At 57.6% G+C, this 19,628-nt stretch overlaps 10 protein-coding genes across 10 annotated transcripts; 5 read left to right on the plus strand and 5 right to left on the minus strand.

Moving 5' to 3' along the window:
• CkaCkLH20_12609 (uncharacterized protein) lies at positions 1-334 on the plus strand (the record flags this gene model as incomplete). The annotated part of the gene is made up of 2 exons (XM_038895322.1): positions 1-97; positions 147-334. The coding sequence occupies 2 exons, from the start codon at positions 1-3 to the stop codon at positions 332-334; spliced, it is 285 nt and encodes a 94-aa protein (XP_038739363.1).
• A 2,697-nt stretch (positions 335-3,031) lies between these two features.
• Positions 3,032-3,379, plus strand: CkaCkLH20_12610 (uncharacterized protein; the record flags this gene model as incomplete). Its single annotated transcript, XM_038895323.1, has 1 exon — positions 3,032-3,379. One exon carries the CDS (start codon positions 3,032-3,034, stop codon positions 3,377-3,379), a length of 348 nt encoding a protein of 115 aa, XP_038739364.1.
• Positions 3,380-4,826: 1,447 nt separating this feature from the next.
• On the minus strand, positions 4,827-6,413 carry CkaCkLH20_12611 (uncharacterized protein; the record flags this gene model as incomplete). Its single annotated transcript, XM_038895324.1, has 2 exons — positions 4,827-6,299; positions 6,363-6,413. 2 exons carry the CDS (start codon positions 6,411-6,413, stop codon positions 4,827-4,829), a joined length of 1,524 nt encoding a protein of 507 aa, XP_038739365.1.
• Positions 6,414-6,514: 101 nt separating this feature from the next.
• Positions 6,515-7,147, minus strand: CkaCkLH20_12612 (uncharacterized protein; the record flags this gene model as incomplete). Its single annotated transcript, XM_038895325.1, has 1 exon — positions 6,515-7,147. One exon carries the CDS (start codon positions 7,145-7,147, stop codon positions 6,515-6,517), a length of 633 nt encoding a protein of 210 aa, XP_038739366.1.
• Positions 7,148-8,830: 1,683 nt separating this feature from the next.
• Positions 8,831-10,828, minus strand: CkaCkLH20_12613 (uncharacterized protein; the record flags this gene model as incomplete). The annotated part of the gene is made up of 1 exon (XM_038895326.1): positions 8,831-10,828. One exon carries the CDS (start codon positions 10,826-10,828, stop codon positions 8,831-8,833), a length of 1,998 nt encoding a protein of 665 aa, XP_038739367.1.
• Positions 10,829-11,196: 368 nt separating this feature from the next.
• CkaCkLH20_12614 (uncharacterized protein) lies at positions 11,197-12,474 on the minus strand (the record flags this gene model as incomplete). The annotated part of the gene is made up of 1 exon (XM_038895327.1): positions 11,197-12,474. The coding sequence occupies one exon, from the start codon at positions 12,472-12,474 to the stop codon at positions 11,197-11,199; it is 1,278 nt and encodes a 425-aa protein (XP_038739368.1).
• Positions 12,475-12,937: 463 nt separating this feature from the next.
• Positions 12,938-13,549, plus strand: CkaCkLH20_12615 (uncharacterized protein; the record flags this gene model as incomplete). The annotated part of the gene is made up of 1 exon (XM_038895328.1): positions 12,938-13,549. The coding sequence occupies one exon, from the start codon at positions 12,938-12,940 to the stop codon at positions 13,547-13,549; it is 612 nt and encodes a 203-aa protein (XP_038739369.1).
• A 489-nt stretch (positions 13,550-14,038) lies between these two features.
• Positions 14,039-14,900, plus strand: CkaCkLH20_12616 (uncharacterized protein; the record flags this gene model as incomplete). The annotated part of the gene is made up of 2 exons (XM_038895329.1): positions 14,039-14,120; positions 14,173-14,900. 2 exons carry the CDS (start codon positions 14,039-14,041, stop codon positions 14,898-14,900), a joined length of 810 nt encoding a protein of 269 aa, XP_038739370.1.
• A 611-nt stretch (positions 14,901-15,511) lies between these two features.
• CkaCkLH20_12617 (uncharacterized protein) lies at positions 15,512-16,417 on the minus strand (the record flags this gene model as incomplete). The annotated part of the gene is made up of 1 exon (XM_038895330.1): positions 15,512-16,417. The coding sequence occupies one exon, from the start codon at positions 16,415-16,417 to the stop codon at positions 15,512-15,514; it is 906 nt and encodes a 301-aa protein (XP_038739371.1).
• Positions 16,418-18,377: 1,960 nt separating this feature from the next.
• On the plus strand, positions 18,378-19,475 carry CkaCkLH20_12618 (uncharacterized protein; the record flags this gene model as incomplete). The annotated part of the gene is made up of 4 exons (XM_038895331.1): positions 18,378-18,480; positions 18,564-18,870; positions 18,919-18,976; positions 19,035-19,475. 4 exons carry the CDS (start codon positions 18,378-18,380, stop codon positions 19,473-19,475), a joined length of 909 nt encoding a protein of 302 aa, XP_038739372.1.
• Between the last annotated feature and the right edge of the window lie 153 nt (positions 19,476-19,628).

Consider the following 19,628-nt stretch of genomic DNA (forward strand, 5'->3'; position numbering starts at 1 on the left):
ATGGGCAGAAAGCTTTCTGAAAAGAAGCAGGTCCAGCTGGCGAACGCCAGGCAGTCCCGGCGCCTCAAGGCTACAGCCCGCCAGAGAGCGGCTGAAGGTGAGTATCCTGGTCTAACGTCGAGATTGAAAGCTAACCTGACCAACAGCTCACACGCCTCCCGTCCAAAGCCCCGAGGGAACACGAACCGGCCCACAGCCTGCAGTCCCGCTCCCTGTTACAGCCGCCCCCGCCCGCAGGTTCATCCCGGGACTGGTCCAGATGGATTCCAACGCCTCTAGGACCATGGCAACGAAGCGCGTACCGAACTTCGACGGCGCCGATGGTTTACTGTAGAGCTGGGACCAGGCGGCCGAAGAGTGGATTGGGAGCGCGTTTCGCGGAGAAGGCTAGAGTGCGACAAAATCTGCGGGAAATGGAGGAGGCTTGGGGGAAGGCCCCAGCTAATGTGGCCCTCGATATGATAGTCGGAGAGAAAGAGAACTCGACGTGCCGCTGCGACGCTGGATCTCGGATCTTGGCTCCGAACTTCTGACTACGGAAACATCCCATCCGGTGCGAACGTCGTGACGCGGGTTGAGTATGGATGGAGGAAGCACCTGACATGCTGTTCCAAAACTCTTTTAAGTTACTGAGAAGTCGTGAACTGCGTCGAATTGGGGTGTGAAGATGGACTTGTACATGTTGTCGTCAAACCCCGTTCAATCGGGATTGCCATGCCTGCGTGAACATTCACATGTCTCCGTCATATGTACGTCCCGATCAGTCCAAGCCGTCCGTTGCATCGTGACCTTGGACAACTTCGAGCGCGGCCATTGTGCAAGTCAAAGCCGCATCCCGCTGAAGCCCGGATGATGCATGGTGGAGTCACCAGACTGAAGTCTCCTCAAGCAGTTACGCCGAAGTCCACGCCACGATCCCCGATGTTCGTACGGCCAGGCATGGCCGTACGCCGCCGGAGATACCATGTGGCGCAATTCTACCCAACCTTGTGCGGTACGGCTTCGGGCCTGCCATTCTGTTTCGATGCGACATGATCCGGCGGATGAAAATCCATAGCAATTCGGCGATGGCACATAGGATCGTTTCTGAGACTCTCAGAGACCACATCTCATAGACAGTCACAAATTCACGTTGTAGTTCATGTCATCGGGGAAGTCGTTGCATCTGCTTTGGCAAAGCCGGCTGGTAATGGATCAGGTAAGAAAGGCGCACCAGCCGAGAGAACTCCCACCAAACACGCACATCTGTCTGGGTTATGGTTGAAGCAATACGACGCCGTATATTTACGACGGTTCGCTGGATCGCGCTCGCGCTCGTGGCCGTCATATTCTCGTCATCTCCTCGTCATCTTCTCGTGATATCCCCGTCATGTCCTCGTTATCTCCACGTCATCTTCTCGTGATCTCCCCGTTATGTTCTCGTCATCTCCTCGTCATCTTCTCGTCCTCTTCTCGGCATCTTCTCGTTCTCTCGCTGACGGCGGTCCGCTTGTCTGGACCCGAGGCGTGCGATCATGCCTTGATTCTCGGCCAGACTCAAAACAAACAACGGGCGGTGGCGATGGTGCTGTCCGACGCGGACTTCTCGGGGGCGGGCTCCGGAGTTCACTTGAAAGACGCACGCGGCCGGCTGGCGCCGGAGGAGGTCATCTGCAGCGGCGGCAGGTTTTGGTCTTGCATGCCGAGGCGAACTCGCTTAGATGAGCGGCAAGACCCAGGATTTGTCTGGTTGTCATCATTATCATCTTCTTCATTACTGGCGGTCTAGCCTGCTCCGGGCTTTGCTTGGGTGGTTGGGAACCGGCCGACTTGCAAAGGCCTGCGTTGAAAGCAGTATCACGTACATCGGCCGGGAAGAGAATGGTGACGAATGACGGTCTGACAGGCCGCGCTTCAGAGGTTAGCGGCAAAAGAAGAGTCACGGATTCAAACTGGGAGGCAAACACTTACGGATACAGTTGGTGCTCTCTTGTTTTCCCCATGACACGATGACACGGAGCAGGCACCATAAATCAGCAGACAGACAGGCAAGCCCACTTACACCATCCACGAGAGAGCAGCCAGATTCATGTGACGACGACGCCTTCTTTCGGAGCATCTACCGATATCCTTAAGAAAGGAAAGATCAAGTCACTGAGGAAGTACTACTGCTTCCCGTGCATGGCCAGATGACTCAAGATATTCCTGACGCCAACATCTTTTCTAGCAACTGATGACAACTTGGGTAAACACCTCGGAGGTTTGACGTGGTGAGGATGCTGAAGTATCTTCCTGGCCTTGGTGTCAAACATCATTCCACCGACGAATACGCACAATCCGATCCGATTGGGCTTCCGGTACCTCTCGCGCATTTGAGTCTGCTGTATGCCCAGTTGTCACGCCGACATCGAGGCCTTCGACGCGTCCGTTCAAGACAACAGAGAGAGGTAGGTGCCGTAGATGGAGATCCGAATGGCGCATGAAAGATGTTCGGTTTTGGACACTGACAGAGGCGGCCAGTGTGACTCTGATGCAAACATTCGAACGTGAAGAACGTGGATGAAGGTCCCAGTTGTTATTGAAAATGGTGGCGACGCTTTTGCGTTGATGAGAATCTGGGATGTTCAAAGGAAGCAGTTGTGACGGTGCCTTGGATGCCCGTCCTTCAGCCTCAGCCTCAGCCTCACCCTCTCCGCCATGTCAAAAGTTCTCGCGAGGTTATGGCGCCGTTGTTCCTTCCCCGAGCATCAGTTTCCTCTTCCTCGAATGAATGGATCCATCTAGGCAAGCGCCAACTGAGTGTTTTCGGGCAACTGCAATCGATGCAGCGCTCTTTCCTCTTCTAACTCGGTTCCACATCGCGGCAAACCCGGCGACTACCTTCTGTCAGACTATCCCCCGCTAAACCAAAATCTTTTCCACAACAACCACCCCAATCTTGCCAATTTAATGCTCACGTACTTCTCACTCTCTTCACAACTGCAACTTACGTCGCATCAAAACTCCGGTCTCAAAGGGAACGACTACCACAAGCGATCCGTTACGCTCTAAAATGGCCAATACCAAGTCTGCCGTGATGGACTCCTCGTCGGCATCGCCCTCCGAAGTGCCTGCGCGACCCGATACAGTGGTCGATTCGAAGCCAACCGCAACAGGCTCCTCTTCAGCTGCCTCCGAAAACGACCAGCCAAAGCCAGAGGAGGTGGTATTCAAGGGTCCCATGATCGACCTCGTTATCAGGATCCGCGATCTTGCCCACCGGAATCCCAACGACGCGCTCGCCATCAGCGGCCTGGAGTCTCTGGCCCGTGGAATTCAGTCCCTTCAAGATGAAGCTGACAGGTGCGAGAAGAAGCCGAACTCCGACTCTCCGCTTTCGAGCCGGGATGGAACGAACTAAATCCTGAACATATCGGGTAAGCTCACGCTAAAGAGTCATGGATTCGGTCATCGCTAATTTGTGTTCGGTCCCATAGGAAAGACGACGGATGCCTCATGCGTCGGCGGCGACATTCAACTACATGAACCAATCTGAAGTCGAGAAACTCCAAAGTTATACACCTGCATGTTGTGGTTGGAGCAGGTTTTGCATTGTCTATGGCGTGAAGGAGATGGCCGGAATTATCGGAGGGAACCAGGGCACTCGGTTGGGTCAATGCCCGACACCATTCGACGCCGTGAGACCTCGAAGCCCTACATACATATGTGCTGGTTGGAGCCAGTTCGATGATTTCCCCGGTATGAGGGAGATGCTGCGCATGACAGGAGGAGCCCACGGAGCTCTTTGGCTACCCTGGGTTGGCTTTGGTGGACGTTGTTGCGTGAAACAAGCCTTTTCTTGTTGAAACGCGCGATCGACACTCTTTTACTAGAAGCGCTTTCGACATCGGTCAGTGGAGACTCGGGATTCTTCATCAGAGTTTATGGTATCACCTCTAGATATTAACAAGAAACGCAAGTTCAAATAACTTTTCATTGTGCTTAGCAAGGGCCTGGCATTGGAAAACGCACGAAAATCGCACTGACGAATAACGTGCCGCTCAACCGGTCAACTCAATTTGAGGCACAACTTGACAGGCGGGGTGACGTGAGGCTAAGTCGCGGTGTAGGCCCAGTCCCTTTCCTGAAGTTGGTTTCATCTTTTGAAAAAGCCTAGCTTCGATTCAAGTGTAGGCGACATTTTTCCAGCCGACGAGGCGGGGCTGAAGCCGACCCGTGACCGGCCCGGGCCCGGAGTGCGCGGGGCCGAAAATGGGTCACTAACTGAGCTGTTGCGCTAGCCTAGAGGAAGCATTCTCGGCAGACTTTACGATCGTCACGTCAACCCTCATGCCCTCTGCACCATGATCGCCTTGAGGTAGGACGGCGCAAAGCAGCAGGTGCTCCTGGCTGGGAAGCGAGCGCACAAACCTCGGTGCTGGACGAGGGCAAGCTAGGAGGGAAACCAATGTATATCCGGCTTTACGAGAGACGTGTCTCGTCGGCAAGATGGGAGGAAAAGTGCGATTTGGGCGGGCTACTTCGAGGTAAGGAAGCTTCTAGGCGACAAGATGGAGGAAGTCTTCGCGAGGGAGGTCCATCTGCGCTTTTTCTTGCAGCCCGGCTGATACCAGAGCTACAGGAACGGGGAGCGTTGGCATTCATCTCGACGAGTCACCTCCATACAAATCAGCACTCGTTTCCATGGACTGCGACCAAGTCCCGACGAATTGACATGGGTGTAGACGATCGCCGGCGGGTCAAACAAGAAAGCACTTGAGCGAAAACATTCAAGACGTATTGGACCTCTTGTCATCTCTCCCACACACATCACCACTGCAGAACCAAACATCCCCCCAGCTATGTTCCTAGACAGAGAGCACCTGCAGCCAATGAGCATCACCAAGCTCGCGAAAATGCCCCTCACTCGCCCATCGCCTCATGACCTCCGACGCCTCCTCCTTCGCCGCTTCGAACGACCTCCTCGCCCGCTCCCGCTCCGCTCGGAGCAACCGCACACGCTCCAGCAGCTGCCCAACAGGCTCGGCGGCCCCTTGTCCCAAATCACCCTGCGCGTTATGGAGGGTGGCGAGCATCATGTCCAACGCAGCCGCGTCGGCGCCCGCGGGCAGCAGCTCGCGAAGTACGGTGGCGTAGAGGGGGATTCTGGCCTCGGGGTCTCGGATGGCGTTCAGGGCTGTGTCGACGAGGTCGCTGCACGCGGCCATGTGTGCGGTAGACCTGTTTGTGAGCGAACGCCGGCGGCTCATCATATCTTGAAGTGCAAGGCCCAGAGGTTTGTTGTTCATTGCGGGTGCTGGGCGTGGCCGTACCGGCGGCTGGGAGGGTGGTTGTTGTGGTGCCGGCGGGATGTTCTGGACGACTCGGCCGGGGATGTCTGCGGGCGGCTGTATGCGAGGCGGTAGGCTGTGGCGGAGTCGGTGGCGGACGTCTCTCTGCGGCAATCCCGGGGCCGGGACCGGCAGGTTAACCGGTGGATGTTGTGAGGCCGGCTGGTCGTTGAAGAGGCTTCCGTTGAGGCCCTGTGGCGGCGGTCGTGGGCGGGGCGGCAGGCTGCGGCGGAACTGGTTCGTCACGGCTCTGAACGGTAGCTGTGAGTGCCGCAGGCCGTGGCGGATGTCTGCGCCGGCGATGTCTCCGGGCGCCGAGACCGGAGAGACCGGCAGACTAATCGGCCGACCACGAGGACCTTCACGCTCGGAAACACCCGCAGGTGCCCTCGCCGGAGAGACCGGCGGAGTGACGGGAGGGGATACAGGTGGCGCTCGTCTCGGCGGCGTTGCAGGGTCTCGCGGACGAGGCAAGGCGTTTCCCCCTCCGTTGGCGCCGCCATCGCCTCTGCCATTGCCGCCGTGGTCCTCACCCTGTCCGCCACCCGGTGCATGGACGTGCACGATGCCATCGCCGCCGTTGCCAGCACATTGACAGCCCTCGCAAACAGTCCTGAGAAGTGTTCGGCGGAGCTCCTCGGGCCAAGTGTACACCGACCTTCGCAGGTCCGCGTCGAAGCGCCTCTTGAACCCGTTCTGGGCATTGTTGATGAGTTTTCCGAGGTGGTACTTGAGGGAGGAGGCGATTTTGCCCTCGATCGCGGGCCACTCGGTCTGCTGGAACCAGTCGACGTCGACGTTGAGCAACTGCGCCAGCTCACGGAGCTTGCTCGGGGACCTGACGACGAGTTCGTCGAAGCCGTTCCTGGCGAGGAAGTAGTTGATCACGACCTTGTCCTGCGCACGCCAGGTGACCTGGTTGCGATCGCCGATGTTCTTCAAGACGAGGTCGCCGATGACCTTGCCGCGGAATAGGTAGCTCATCCGATCCTGCGCCGGTGTCAGTCAGTCAGTCTCCTGTCGTGCGTGTTAGTGTGGGGGTTGATTGCTCACGTGCGGCTCGACGCCCGGCGGACAGCGCGGTTCCGAGAGGTGTTGATCCATGATGGCAGCCAACACAAGAAGGCGAGATGTCGAACACGACCGCCGTGTTACAAGATGGAGGAAGAAGGCAAAACCCTAAGTAACCCTAAGTAACCCTAACCCTAAGGCACAGTCTGCAGACCCGAGGTCCCCGAGAAGGGACGGCTCGAGATGTTCTGTTGATGCTCTTGGCGCCGTTGGGTCGGAGCCGTGGGAGCAGCTGCGGGATTCGGAGTCAGTTCAGGTTGTGCTCGACGAGACGAGTGGAGAGGAGGGCTAGTGGTCTTCTCACCCTGAAGAGGCACGCTCTGCGAACTCGAGGTCCTGTAGGGGACCTGGGGCAGGATGTGCCGCTGATGCTGGCATTGTTGGTTGTTCAAGTTGAACGGCGACCGACTTGGGACCGGGCGAAAGGGCGCGGGCTGTTCGTGCTGGCGGTACTCCATCGACCGCTGCCGCCGGTACTGATCAAACGCCTCGCTGTACTTCTCCATCTTGTCCTGAAGGAGATCGGAGCGGACACCGCTTACGCTCTCGGGCAACTGGGAGTCTGCGACGCTCGAGAGATCGGTCGCGTGGAGAGCGGGGTTTCTGTCTTCGTCAAAGTTTTGCAGCCACGCGTCGTAGGCTGGTGCGAACGAAGGGTCGATGGCAGCATTTCCGGGGTAAATTCGTCGAGAAAGCAGTGCGTTGAAGTAGCCCTCATCGCTGTCGAACTGGCTGCGGAAGATGGGGTCGTCGGCGTTGGAGCTCATGGCTGCTGGCGATGGCGGTGACTGTCGTTTGTCGATGTCTTTTTTCTTCTTTTTGGTGTTGTTGAACGGTGAAGTTGGCTGGCGAGGAAAGCGCGAGAGACCGGTTCAGTCCAAGGGAAGCTGCATGGAACAGGTAAGCCAACATAAGACAGGACAAGATGAGCATTGAGCGGGGGCTTTACCTTACGCGAGCTGTTTTGGGTCTTCCCTCCGTTTGATCCGTTTGATGCCCGCGACGGTTCATCCGAACCCTCCATGCGCGCTCGTCGCCGTCGGAGGAGGAGGTGCTCCCCTCTGGACCCGTTCGACCCAGTTATCGACGGGTAGAGACTGTAGGGCATGTGTGCGAGAGGTTCGTGATGCAGAACAGCTCATGCACTCAAGCGGTTGTCCACGTCTGCGGCATCATCGTTCGCAGAAGTGGGTTCATCGAGACGAACCACGCCGACGCCCAGAGGAGAGAGGGAGGGCTCTATATCAGGGACGGACCGTCCGCGTCGTGGTTCCTCTGCTCTCTGCATCCGTCCACGTTCCCGCTGCTCTTGCTGCGAACCACTGCCACGCATCGGTGCCTTGCCTCCAAGCTCCTGCGAACGCAACCCACATCATACACGCGGATGCCCTCATGGCTCCTCTAGGACGTAAGTGCGCACAACTTCCCGAGATTAAAGGACCTTCACTGACATTTGCCCTTCAGCCATGAGATGAGGTCTCTTCCGGCGTTGCTGGTTCGACCGACGGGATGACGGGATCGCGAGAGGGAGAGGAAGACGCCAACCCACAAACAAACAAGCAAACAAACATCACCACCACCACCACCCATCCGCCTTGGCATGCCTCATCCGCCATGTGCACTCCGTCTTCTTCTCCCTCGCACGTCGCGTCTCTCAATCACACACACACACACGCACCGCAACCTCCGACGCCTCGCTCGCTGCCCCCATGCCACCACCACCAAGACCGCCACCACGACAGATGTCCCTCGTCCATCCAGTCCTGCACCACTACTCTTGCCGGACTTCGTTTGATCCCTGCGGGCGCGCGGTGGGGATCAGATGGAGCCTGGCGGAGTCTTCGTGGCAGGAGCTGTTGGAACGAGACGCGACCGTCGTGGTGCGCCGCGTCCGTGGGGGCGTTGCTGAGTGATGCGTCGTTGTTGCGTCGAGCTCGGTACTGACACTCTGGTGTCTGGGTGGATGCAATCTGGATTTGGGAGGGGGGAATGATGGTCATGATCGGGTGTTGTTTGATTGTATGTATTACCGGTGTCCGTCGGGTTGACGCGGCTTCGGGAAGGGTCTGGCCAGCCCTTCTCGATGCCTGCTGATCCTCGCCACGGATTTGTATCTGGTGTGGTTGGGATGAGAGCGTCGGAGTCGAGTTTTCAACGTCGAAGTCGAGGGTTCAATGTTCGAAGGCGATGTCCCTTACCCCTTCATGAGAAAAAAAACCAAAAACCCAAAAGAAAAAACCAAACCTCCACCACCACAAAGGGGTCAAGGGACATCGCCAAGGGTGATTACGGTATGATTTGTTTGTCGCGCGTGACGGGTAGCTGCATGATGCAAAGGGGGTTGCGGCCGCTTTGCAAAATTTTCTCAGGTCACGGTCTAGACAGCAGAAACCGGGTGCCTGCATAAGACATTCACAAGTCTTCGTCATTCATAACTCTTACGGATCAAGTCATCCATCCTCCCCGCGTGTCGCCGTGCGCAAAAGTGTTCCCTCCCGTGTTTGCATCGTTGCGTTTAGGTCATCCCCTTCAGCCACCTTCGATAACGCGTACTGAAAGTCCATCAAGTCCCGCATCCACGGGTGTTGACGCAGCACCTCTTCGGCGTCAACGTCCTCGTCCTTCTCGAAGACTACCGGCGTGCGCGTCGGAAACGGAGGGAACGCGGACGACAGATGAGCGACCCCGTCCGCCAGCCTCGCAGCCGCTTCGACGGGGTCCATCGTATAGCTCGTATACGACACCTGGAGGGTGACCGTCTGGGGCGTCCCCGCCGCCGCGGGAGAGGCGCCCTCAACAGCCACGTCCCAGGCTGATGGTTCCATACCCTTGTTCAAGGCGCCGAGGTACTTCCACAAGTCCCTCCCGAGCGTGCACGCGCTGACGTGGCCCAGCGCTGCCCGTGCGAGTGCGCGCTCAAAGTCTTCCAGGCTGTCCAAGATGACGGACAGCTTGACTGCGTTCGAGTCGATGGTTGCTATGTATTTATCCATGGCGGAGCTGGACGGAGCATCTCCCATACCGAGGCTGTCCCGGAATATGCGTCTCATCCGGTACATCGGCGAATCGGTGTGGGTCGCCGTCGCCCGTGCCTGTGGAGACACGGTCGGCATTGGAGTGGGGTGCGCGGAGGCTCGGCTGTCCGGGTGGAGCCGCCGCAGTCCCGGAGCGAGCCCGTGTTTCTGCAGCAAAACGGCGAGCCGCCGAAAGTCCGCCCTCATCTCAAACATGTGCCGCGCGACGGAGACAATACTGTCCTCGACCCCAAGTTTGTGGTTCGTGATTTCGGGACACGAGTCGATCGGATGCCCGTCGAGACCGCCTTTGACGCTCCATCCGGGATCTCGCATCGTCTCGGCGCGCCGGCGGGTGTGCCGATCGGCCCAGTCGCCCAGGTACTCTCTGGCCCTCTCGGTCACGTCGTCTGGCACGTCGGTGGTGTAGGCCGGCAGCAGCGCGCGAAAGCTCTCCTCGCAGGCAAAGTGCCACCCGCGAACCCCGTGTGCATCCCACTCGCAGAACTTGCACGACCGGACCCAGTCTGCGTCTTCCAGGGTTTTGTACACCCAGGCCACCCGCCGAGTCCCCGAATCGGGATCGATTCCGTTGTGAGTGCGCCGCAACGCGTTGAGCGTCTTGTTGGGCCAGTCGTGGAGCGTCTCGGCGCCGACGGAACGCCAGTGGGACTTCATGATCGTGGAGTGCCAGATGAGGGAGCTGCACGCCATCTCGGCCTCCTCGTCGCGGTGGCCTTTCTGGATGCTCGTGATGTGGATCGTGGTCTGGCAGAGGGCTTCGATGAGGGAGGAAACTTCGTGGAAGTCCGGGTCTCGTTCGACCTTTGCGTAAGAGAGGAGGTCTTGGACCGACGAGATGCGGAGGTGCTCGAGCTGGAGGATTTGACGGTGTAATGCGAGGGAGACGTTCTTCGCCGAGACATTGTGACGGAAAACGAACTCTGGTGATGACTGTGGTGGTCGAAGCCACGGCGTGAAGCACGGCGTGAAGCACAGCGCGGCCATCCCCAATCCCACCAGAAGCATCATCCCCATCCCACAGAAGAATATCGAACCGTATAGCGACCCCAAGCGTTGTGACAGAGACAATACTGCAGGTCCCTCATTCCCATCTGGTGACGCCTCTCGATCCGAGATGGAAGCGTCATCTTCCTCCTCCATCTCTGGTCCCCACGGCGTGGTCAAGTCCATGATGGCCCCCAGCTCGTGGATATAACATGGCGGCGTCGGGGTCGGATACACCAGCGACGTCTTGAAGCATGTCGTGTCGTTCGATCGAAAGTGGAGGGAGATGGGCTGCGCATCATCGGGGGCGAAGTCGTCGTGAAAGCAGAGCTCTAGTGACTGCAGGCGGCTGTCGTTTTCGGAGGCCTCGGAGCCTCGGCGGTGCGATCGCGGTGCGTATGGGACTTTGAGGGAGAGGCGGAGCATGGTGAAGCCGTCTTGCGGATGGTCGCATGGCTCGGCGCATGTTCGTATCAGATGTGACTCCATGCTGGCAGTGTCCGGCGAGGTGAGGCGCGCTTTAGACTCGGGATGCCGTCAGTGGACATGCGTTCGCGAGGTTCAGTTGATTGAGAAGGCAAACAAAGGATTGCACGTGCGTGCCAAATCCGGAAGCGCAAGGGTGCCACGGAAACGACTGAATACAATCATCGCCAAGAGCGGCTCGTTTATTCTGTTTGTTTGCTCGCAAGTTTGCTAGCTGCCCCCTTCTTCTCCATGAAACACGGGAAGGCATTGAGAAAACACATCAATTGACAGTACTAATAATAAATTACCAAAATTCAAAGCGTGAGTCAAGTCGAGAACGTGACTGAAGTCCAGAACGTGACTCTAGTCTCCTTGACCTCCTTCATCGACGTGTCCGGGATGTTCCGCACGGTATCGTGCATCCACTGCCTCGAATTCCGGGACTTCTCGACCATCTTGCCGACTTCGCTCAGCCGCACATTGACAAGCTGCTTCCTGGCCTCCTCGACGCCATCGGGACCGAACAGCGCGCGCAGCCAGCCCAGGAACCCCGAGGTTCTGGCCGGTTCCTCGGCGGCCGGTCGCTGGCGCATGTCCTGGAGGAGACGCGCTGCCTGCGCCGACTCCGTCTCGAACTGGCGCGTCTCGTTCGCTGTGACGAGTACGTTGTGAACTCGTATCGTGTTGAGCGACGGGTGGATCTGGTCCCAGATGGAACTCCAGGCCATCGGACCGGTGAGACTCCCCTCGTTCCGGGATCCGACGTTGTCACCGCCGCCCGCCAGCACGTCCCAAACTATGCTCACGCTCTTGGGCACGTTCCTCGGCTGTACCGCTCCGATGGGGATCTTGCTGAGGTAGTCCATGCAGTTTTCGAAGTCTCTGAATTCGGGCGCGAGACCCTTGGGGATGAACACCACGGGCAGAGCCGGGGTGAAGGCCGGTGCTGGCGAGACCGATGCGGTCATGGTGAGGACGGTGTTCGTGCCGAGGGGTTTGGCATGGATTTTGCTCGTGGTCCAGACGGCCCAGGAAGTGATGGTTCTTGTGATGCCCTGCCCTAGAGACAGGACGAAGGATAATGGGATTGCTAGGTTGGATGCGTCCCAGAGATGGACTGCGATTCCGAACAAGGCGGCCAACACAACGAGGACGATGACGACGATGATGAGAGCCCACTTGATCGGTCGCCAAATAAAGCACAGAACAGGACTGCTGACTCCATGCACGTAGATCCAGACGACGCGAACGCATCCCCCCATCAATCCGGCAACGTGCCAGACTTCACACAAGTTCGATGCTACCGTCTCGGCTGTCCAACTCCAACCGTCGCTCACGCGGCGCCGGATCTCGGAGAAAGCGGGAAACGACCAAGATGAAGCCACTTCGTCGCGGCCCCGGGCCGTTTGGTCGACGGTGCGCGTCGCCGGGGGGACTGTCTGTCGATGCTGCGGCTGCGGGGAGGGGGTTGGGCGGTTCTCGGCAGCGTTCGGCGCGGACGAGATGGCGGGTGAGTTGTTTGCATTCAGGAGGCGAGGCATCGAAACGCCCCTGCGATTCAGTTCCTGCTGCAACCTGAACGCTCGCTCAAATCTATCCGCCATGGTGTGAGGTTGGTGGTCTGGCTGAGATAAGACCTTGAACGAAGAGGTAAGGAGAGTCCAGAGGATATGCGAAGCTGCAGTATGAGTTGAAATCTCTTGATACTTATGGATCACAAGTCCGGAGTCATCAAATACTTAGGAACCTCGGTACGAATTATCTGGAAGCAGGTGCTGTCACATATCATGTCACACTTTGGTGGCTTTTCTGGCTATCTGGCGACAACACTGGGCCAAAGAGAACAATATGGGAACGATGCGTCAACCCATCACAGCACTCCCCGCTTCAAAGACCATCCGGCTAGAGACGAAACTGACAAAAAGGGTCGAGACTTGGCCTGAAACGACGCCCTCACGCGGCCACTTCCGGACGTGCCAGTACCTTCTGCCATTTTCGCATATATCCTCGCCGGCCCGCGGGAGCCAAGTTGGAATCCAAATCCCATCCCACAACGTCGAGACCGAGATGAAGACGACCAGCATGCTTTCACGGCGACGCAGCACCGGAAAGACCTACATCATCGTGGCAATCGCTCTGACGATATTCCTCCGCGTTCTCCATTTGTACTTCTTCTCTTCCACGGACAACCCGAAACATCTTCCAGCCTCCTCAGACCACATGAACACGATCTACCAAGAAGAGATCAACCAAGAGGTCGACAACATCTGCTCCGCCCTCGACTCGCTCTACAACCTCTACGGCCGCCGTCCCACGTCCTTCCAAGATCCCTTCACGTTCCTCAAGCTCGACCCCCGCGCGCCGCCCTTCCACCCGCCCGAGTTGTCGGCGCACCCCGGCGCGGCAAACCACGCCGAGGCGCACAGGGCGGTGACGCTCGCCATCGCGCGGATGAGGAACTCCGTCTGGGCGAGGCACGCCAGCGGAGACCCCCGGGCGGCCGTCGTGCTGGACGTGACGTTCGACATTGCTCACGCTCTCGAGGACGACGCGACGCGGATCCGGTATCTCGTGGACGTGGAGCCCAAGTTCAGCAAGATGGCGAGATATCCGGACGGGAAGTGGCGCGTTGCAAATGAGTTCTGTGGGGAGTTCTGGCGCCGGGTGGGATGGCGGTGAGGCGCGTTTGCGTTGGGGGAAAGTTGCAACAGTCAGTGCTTTGACATTGGCGGGGATGGAGAGAAAGGTCTTGGTCGATTGTCCGTTTGAAGTATGAGTGGCTATTGGTAGAGATAGAGACTTGCCGCAAATGGGTCGAGCTTTGGTAGTTTCGAGAATTGTCGATTGGTATCTGGCAGAACTTCAGCAACCAGTGTCTCGGATACGTGAAAACCATTCGCTCGGCTCGGCTTGATCTGACCAGCATGAACAGGAAGTGGTCTGAAGTGGTCTTGGTCCATGAAAGAACTCCAAGACTCCCGAGACATTGTCGAGTGTCACAAATGACATGCCTCCCGGTCGCCTGCCGAAAGCTCGCACCATGAAGCCGTACATAAGCATCCCAACATCAGAATACCAAACAAGGCAGACGTCTCCACGGAGACGTCCCCGTATCACCACGGCTGAGGCCTGAGATTCGATTCCCTTGACGTCTCATACTCGCATGCCATGCCAGAGACGCCAAAACGGCAGGCCAGCAACCGGAGAAGAAACGATCGCCTACCTCTCCGCACCGTTGTTGCGAAGTTCAGTACGTGAAGTCCCTGACGAGTGCGACGGAAAGCTAACGTCGGGTGGGACAGGCAGCATCGACCGGCTGGCGTCCGAGCACAAACGCGAGATGGCCTCCAAGCTGCCAACCGTTGACAAGGAGGCGGTCGCGCGAGAGATCTACCGATTCCGGAACCTTCTCCTCGAACACGACGAGCAGAGCATGAAGCTGGCGGTCATCGACGAAGTTGACCCGGGCCATGAGTATCTCAAATATCTCGGCTGGGATGTAGAGGTGGCCGGCGAGGAGGGCTGGAAGAAGTCTTGGAACGCCCACCCGGAGAGCGTAGGGCAATTTGGGACGTATATGCGTGGGACGGTCAAGAGATGGAGGGACACTTGGGTTGAGGCACAGGCGGAGGAGAGGCAGGATGCTCAGGGCCAGGTGACAAACACACCCGGAGAGAACGATCAAGGGGCTGACGGATCACAGGATGCTGGAGCTCAAGACCAGGATGCTGAAGGTCAAGATCAGGATGCGGCCACTGAGGAAGTCGAGATTAGCGACCGACTCTCTCACATGGACTTGCAGAGTGAGGAGCAGCAGCGAACGAACCAAGTCCCAAGTCGAACGGTTACCGCAGAGGCCGCTACACCGGGGCCGTCGCATGCCGAGGAAGATGCGGAGACGCCGCCACGTAGACAGTACTCGGAACAGGAGAAGCGGGAGTTTTGGGATTGGTATCGGAACGTTTTGCGACACAACCATCCGAAAGCGAGGGATGAACAGGAGCATCAGGGTGGAGCGTCTTCTGGTTGATAATCGGAACTCCCGGCCACGGACGATCTCGACTTATGTCTAGGCAACATAGCAAGAATCTAGGCTTTTCTCGCGGCATGCACCAGATGATGTTCTCAGCTGTGTACTTTTCGGGGAAAGCGGACGTGGTTCCCAATTTCCCAGCGACGTTGCCGCTCGCTGTGAAGGAAGTTTGAACCAGCCCAGTGCTGGACACTGGTAGGCAGAGGTATTCGCGCAGGGGGCAGTCAACATCGGCAATATGGACTGCTTGGATGACTAGTTGCACCTTGTAAGCCCGGTGGTGCATCAACTCCATGCGGACGGCACCGTTGCCGAGGAAAGTTCAAGCTGCGCCGGCGAGTGCGTCGTTCTTGAAGGGTGGGGTCTGAGATGATGGCAACGTGTCTTCAGGGAGTTTAAGTTTTCCCTCTTTGCCTTCGGAGAGGCCGGGAGTGTTGTGGCTGCAGACAATGTAGACGAGACGACAGGGGCGTCTTTGGTTTGCGGCGACGAGGGACCCTCGAGAACTCAACGGCACACTCAGTCGTGTATTGTAGTGGACTTTTGCGGGGGGAAGCGGCCATGGGACGGGGCGGACGGCGTAGAGATGGAGGATGCTCGCGCATGGTTCACGGAGTTGGCTGTGTTGGCAGCAGGGCATCGTGAAAGACGGCGATGACTCGATCCCTGGGCCAGACGCTCTGGTGTCGCAAGGGCTGGAGTTGGGACGACCTGCTGGCGAAGGACGGTGAACGTCCAGGCAGAGAGGTGTATCGCAAAATCGGCATGGTGCTAACATCGAAGACAACCACGACGTTCTCGGAATCAGACGTGTACCGAGAGTGCGTTGCCGTTGTCCATGGGAGGAAGATGGCGTCCAGAAGTAAACCGCTCATCCAGTTGCACAAGCCGAGAGGTTGTCGGAGAAGCATTCGAAAACGCCCGGCGAGGTCTAGAACTTGGTTGAGCCCGTGCTGGCGTACATGCGTGAGACCTTGTCCATCGCCCTCCAAGAAGTCCGCTAGGATGGAGCTCCGTTCATCGGTGGCCCTATGGTTGCAGAGCGCTTGTGTTCCAGTCTTGCGGTGTAAGATGGCACTATCGATCGTGGATTCGGCAGGTGCATCTCCGGAATCGCAGACAGTGAAGGGTGGACATGCTGGTTGAGGCCAGGTTGTTACCGACGACGCGATGCGACGCAGCTTCAGGTCACGGACGTCGGCCGTGATATTCTTGAACTTGGACTCGTAGTCGTCCACGCAACGTCGCGGCCAGTCATCGGCATTACAGACGTGATTGCATGCCGCTCCTCGGCGCCCCTGATGACATTTGCGTTCGATGTTGACGACGGCATGGCTTGCATCTGAGTGCGGCAACCGGGTCGCAATGACACCGAGTCTTGTCGGAGGTAGGGAAGGGTAAACGTTGGGCGCTCGTCGCGACGAAGTGCAGAAGCCGAGTTCTCGTTCATTGACCTGCCCAACTGGACCGGAAGCCAGCAACACTTTGATGGCCTGGAGGTAAGATCGAACCAATTGGACGCGATCGGGTCATCAGGTACAGTACTCGTGTAGCAAAGGCGATAGGTATGAGGTCGTGGGTTGGGGCCGCGCATGAACTGGTTCTGGTATGTATTGATTCGGGACGAGGGGACGGCCGAGGGCCACGGACGTGCTGAGCACTTGCGTATCGATTCGAGCCAGTGGAGGGTTTCGTGGATGTGAAGGACGCTGCGAACAAGACGGGTTAGCAATTGACATGACAATGGAGGGAGTGCGCAATGCCAACGTGCCTGGGGTATCAGACAAGCGAACGTAACAGTTTGGTGAGTTGGTGCTAGGAAGGATGGCCAAATGTAGAGATCTTGGTGCTGCAGTGGGCACGATGACGCAAGGTTTCGAGGTCGAGCAAGGCCGAAGGCCAGGCCGCAGCGTGGGGTTCCAGCTGGGTCGACGACGAGGTAATTGAGGTGCAGAACAAAGGGTGCAATCGCGAACGGAGAATCCGGCATCAATTCGTGGGCGTGGAATGGGCGGCGGACAGCGAAGCGATGGCGGTCATGTCGTGGATTGGTTATTGACGGGAAGCATTGAGCTTGCTTGAGACGGCAGGCGCCGAGGTATGACCAGTAAACTTGGTCATGGCAGGCGCCCAGCTGTGACCAGAAAAATTGGTCACGGCAGGTGACCTTACTAAGCGTGGCTTACTAAGCATTGCTTCCTCGACCAGCAGCACGGACACAAGCTGCCAACTGCCGATAGACCAATTGACGATGTACCAATTGACGATGTACCAACTGACGATGTACCAACTGACGATGTACCAACTGACGATGTACCAACTGACGATGTACCAACTGCCTGTGTTCTGGTTTGATTAAATTTCTAGGTGGCATTTTTCAACTAAAAAATAAAAATGAAAATGGAAATGGAAATCAAACCAAACCAAACCAATTGGCATTTTTCAACCGTTTGCCCCGGGTGCTGGACCTCAGGCCGGAGGTAGGTACTATGTGTATCTACCTACCTGCGATATTTCCAAAATCCCCGAGGTAGGCACCTCAGGTCGACGGTGTCGAGGTTGTTCTGGCTGGGCGAGCAGGGCTTACATAAGCAGCTGGAGCAGGCAGCACCCCCGGGCCTGGGCCACTCCACTCTCAGGTGAGTTCCAGCTGTTTTTTTTTCTGGTTTTTTTTTTCCCGACCTACGCACGTACATGAATGAGCCACCCTTACGTGAGCTGGCTTTTTCTTTTTACCAGAACGCTCAGGTCCACGGGCTCCCACAGCTAGCTAACCTAAGGTACCATTTATATGGAACTTTTGCCAGGTCACTTCAATGGGTTGCAATGTCGGGTCCCTCCGAACCGTGCCCTTCTCCAACGCCGCAAGCCGCCGCATCGCCAGGTTCCATCCTCAGAACCCCAGCTTCCGCAGCAAATACTCCGTCGACTCCTCGAAAACGCGCCTCTATTCGATCATCCCCGATTTCTCTCATGCTGAAAGATGGCACCGTTTCCGATCGGCTGTCCTCGCTAGGTTCCGCCGACTCCCTCTACTGCCCCTCAGCGAGGGCAGGCTCATTTCGACATCGAGTCGCCAATGCAAGCCAACTTCTGCATCTCTCTTTCGCCGCACCGTCTTCCGTCTTCTCCGTTCAGCCTCTCGCACAGGGCAACGTGCGCCGGTGATGTGCTCGACACGAAGGACCTCGGTCCTGCACAAAACGACATGAGTTCCACGAAGCCGATGCCCCGGCCACCGCCCCCGTCGAAACCTCGTTCCGCGGATGCAACCGAATCCCGATGATACCACTCTCGACCTCGAGCCAACCCCAGAGGCTCCACGAACACACTCCTCTCTGACGGCTCGTCTCACGGCAGAGTCCGAGGCCAGCTGCGTCACCTTCGCCAGCCAGCCAGACGTCGCTCCAGACATCTTCGGAAACGTCTCCGGAAAGAAAAGTGCAAACGAATCCTCGGAAACACTCCAACCTCATGGCCGTCGAGAACTCCATCGTATACATGGGCTTTGACGGGCCGGTTGCGCCCTCTCCCAAGCTCTACAATCTCCTCAGCCGCGATGAGGCTCTGGGAAGGGGTTCTGGGATCACCGCGCGTACCCACGAGGTTGGTGACCTTTCCAGATCATGTTTCGCGTCAAGCTAATCACTCCCGACACAGGCATCTCTTCCGACCGAAGTCTCGACGAAACTCGACGAATCACCAGTTCCGATGGGTTCGAGACGACACGTTTCCTCGCGACCCGGCCGCTTGCCATCCGGCCACCCGTTACCCGATATCACCGCGCCCCCCTCCAACGAGACGAACTGGGTCCGACCGCATCAATTTCATACGCCTCGGGAGACTTGGTTGAGGCGTATGATGCGGAGACGGTCCATCATGGAGAAAGACAGTGGAACACCGCGATTCACCGACCGTTGCTACACAACGCGCTCGAACACATTCAAGGCATCGGCGGATACGACTGGTAGGCTCATGATCATCTCGCCGCGGGGGCATGGCTGACAGCGAGCAGCACATCGGCGCAGATCCACACTACGAGATCCGACAACTCCGTCAGTCATAACAGGAAGGTTGGCTTTTGTGTTTACGCCAGGGAAACCTGCTTGGATCTCGACGCGGCGGTCCTAGCTTCGGCCACGAAATCGATCAATTTTGCCGACTATCCCGGTCCTCTTCGGAGACCGATCGACCTCTGTCGAGACGAAGATTGCCAGCCACGGGTGGGCCAATGCCGTGAATCGGATTGCGGTCTGGTTAATCGCTCAGTGGGATTCGTTGTATGACCTAGTTACGCCTTCGAGTCGTCTGCTCGTGCGCCCATGTCCTGCGGCGGCGGCGGAGAGACTGAGGCCTCTCCCTGGCATTGTGGTGCAAGGCCGCGAATGGCGGCTCGTTGCCGTCACGAGCAAGGCCGACGGTGTTCCCGAACCTTGGACCAAGACGCTGATGGGATCGACTATTACCATGCAGGGCGTCTACCAGATCCCAGCTGTGCTTCAACTGCTTCGGCGATGGATCGAGACCGAGTGCTGGCTGTGGTCCAAGACGGCCGTTCTCAAGCAAACGTGACTTTATGGCGCTGTCCTTCGTGATGACGCCCTTTGGTGATGATGTTGGTGGTGGAGCAAATGACTTGATCTCGATGTGCGTCTCGTGGCTGTGGTTCCGAACAGTCGACTGCTATCGCATCGTGACCTCAACCTCAACGCTGCCAAAGGGGTT

The sequence above is a fragment of the Colletotrichum karsti genome (genome assembly GCF_011947395.1).
Source record: "Colletotrichum karsti strain CkLH20 chromosome Unknown Scaffold62, whole genome shotgun sequence".
Classification (NCBI taxonomy): Eukaryota; Fungi; Ascomycota; class Sordariomycetes; order Glomerellales; family Glomerellaceae; genus Colletotrichum; species Colletotrichum karsti.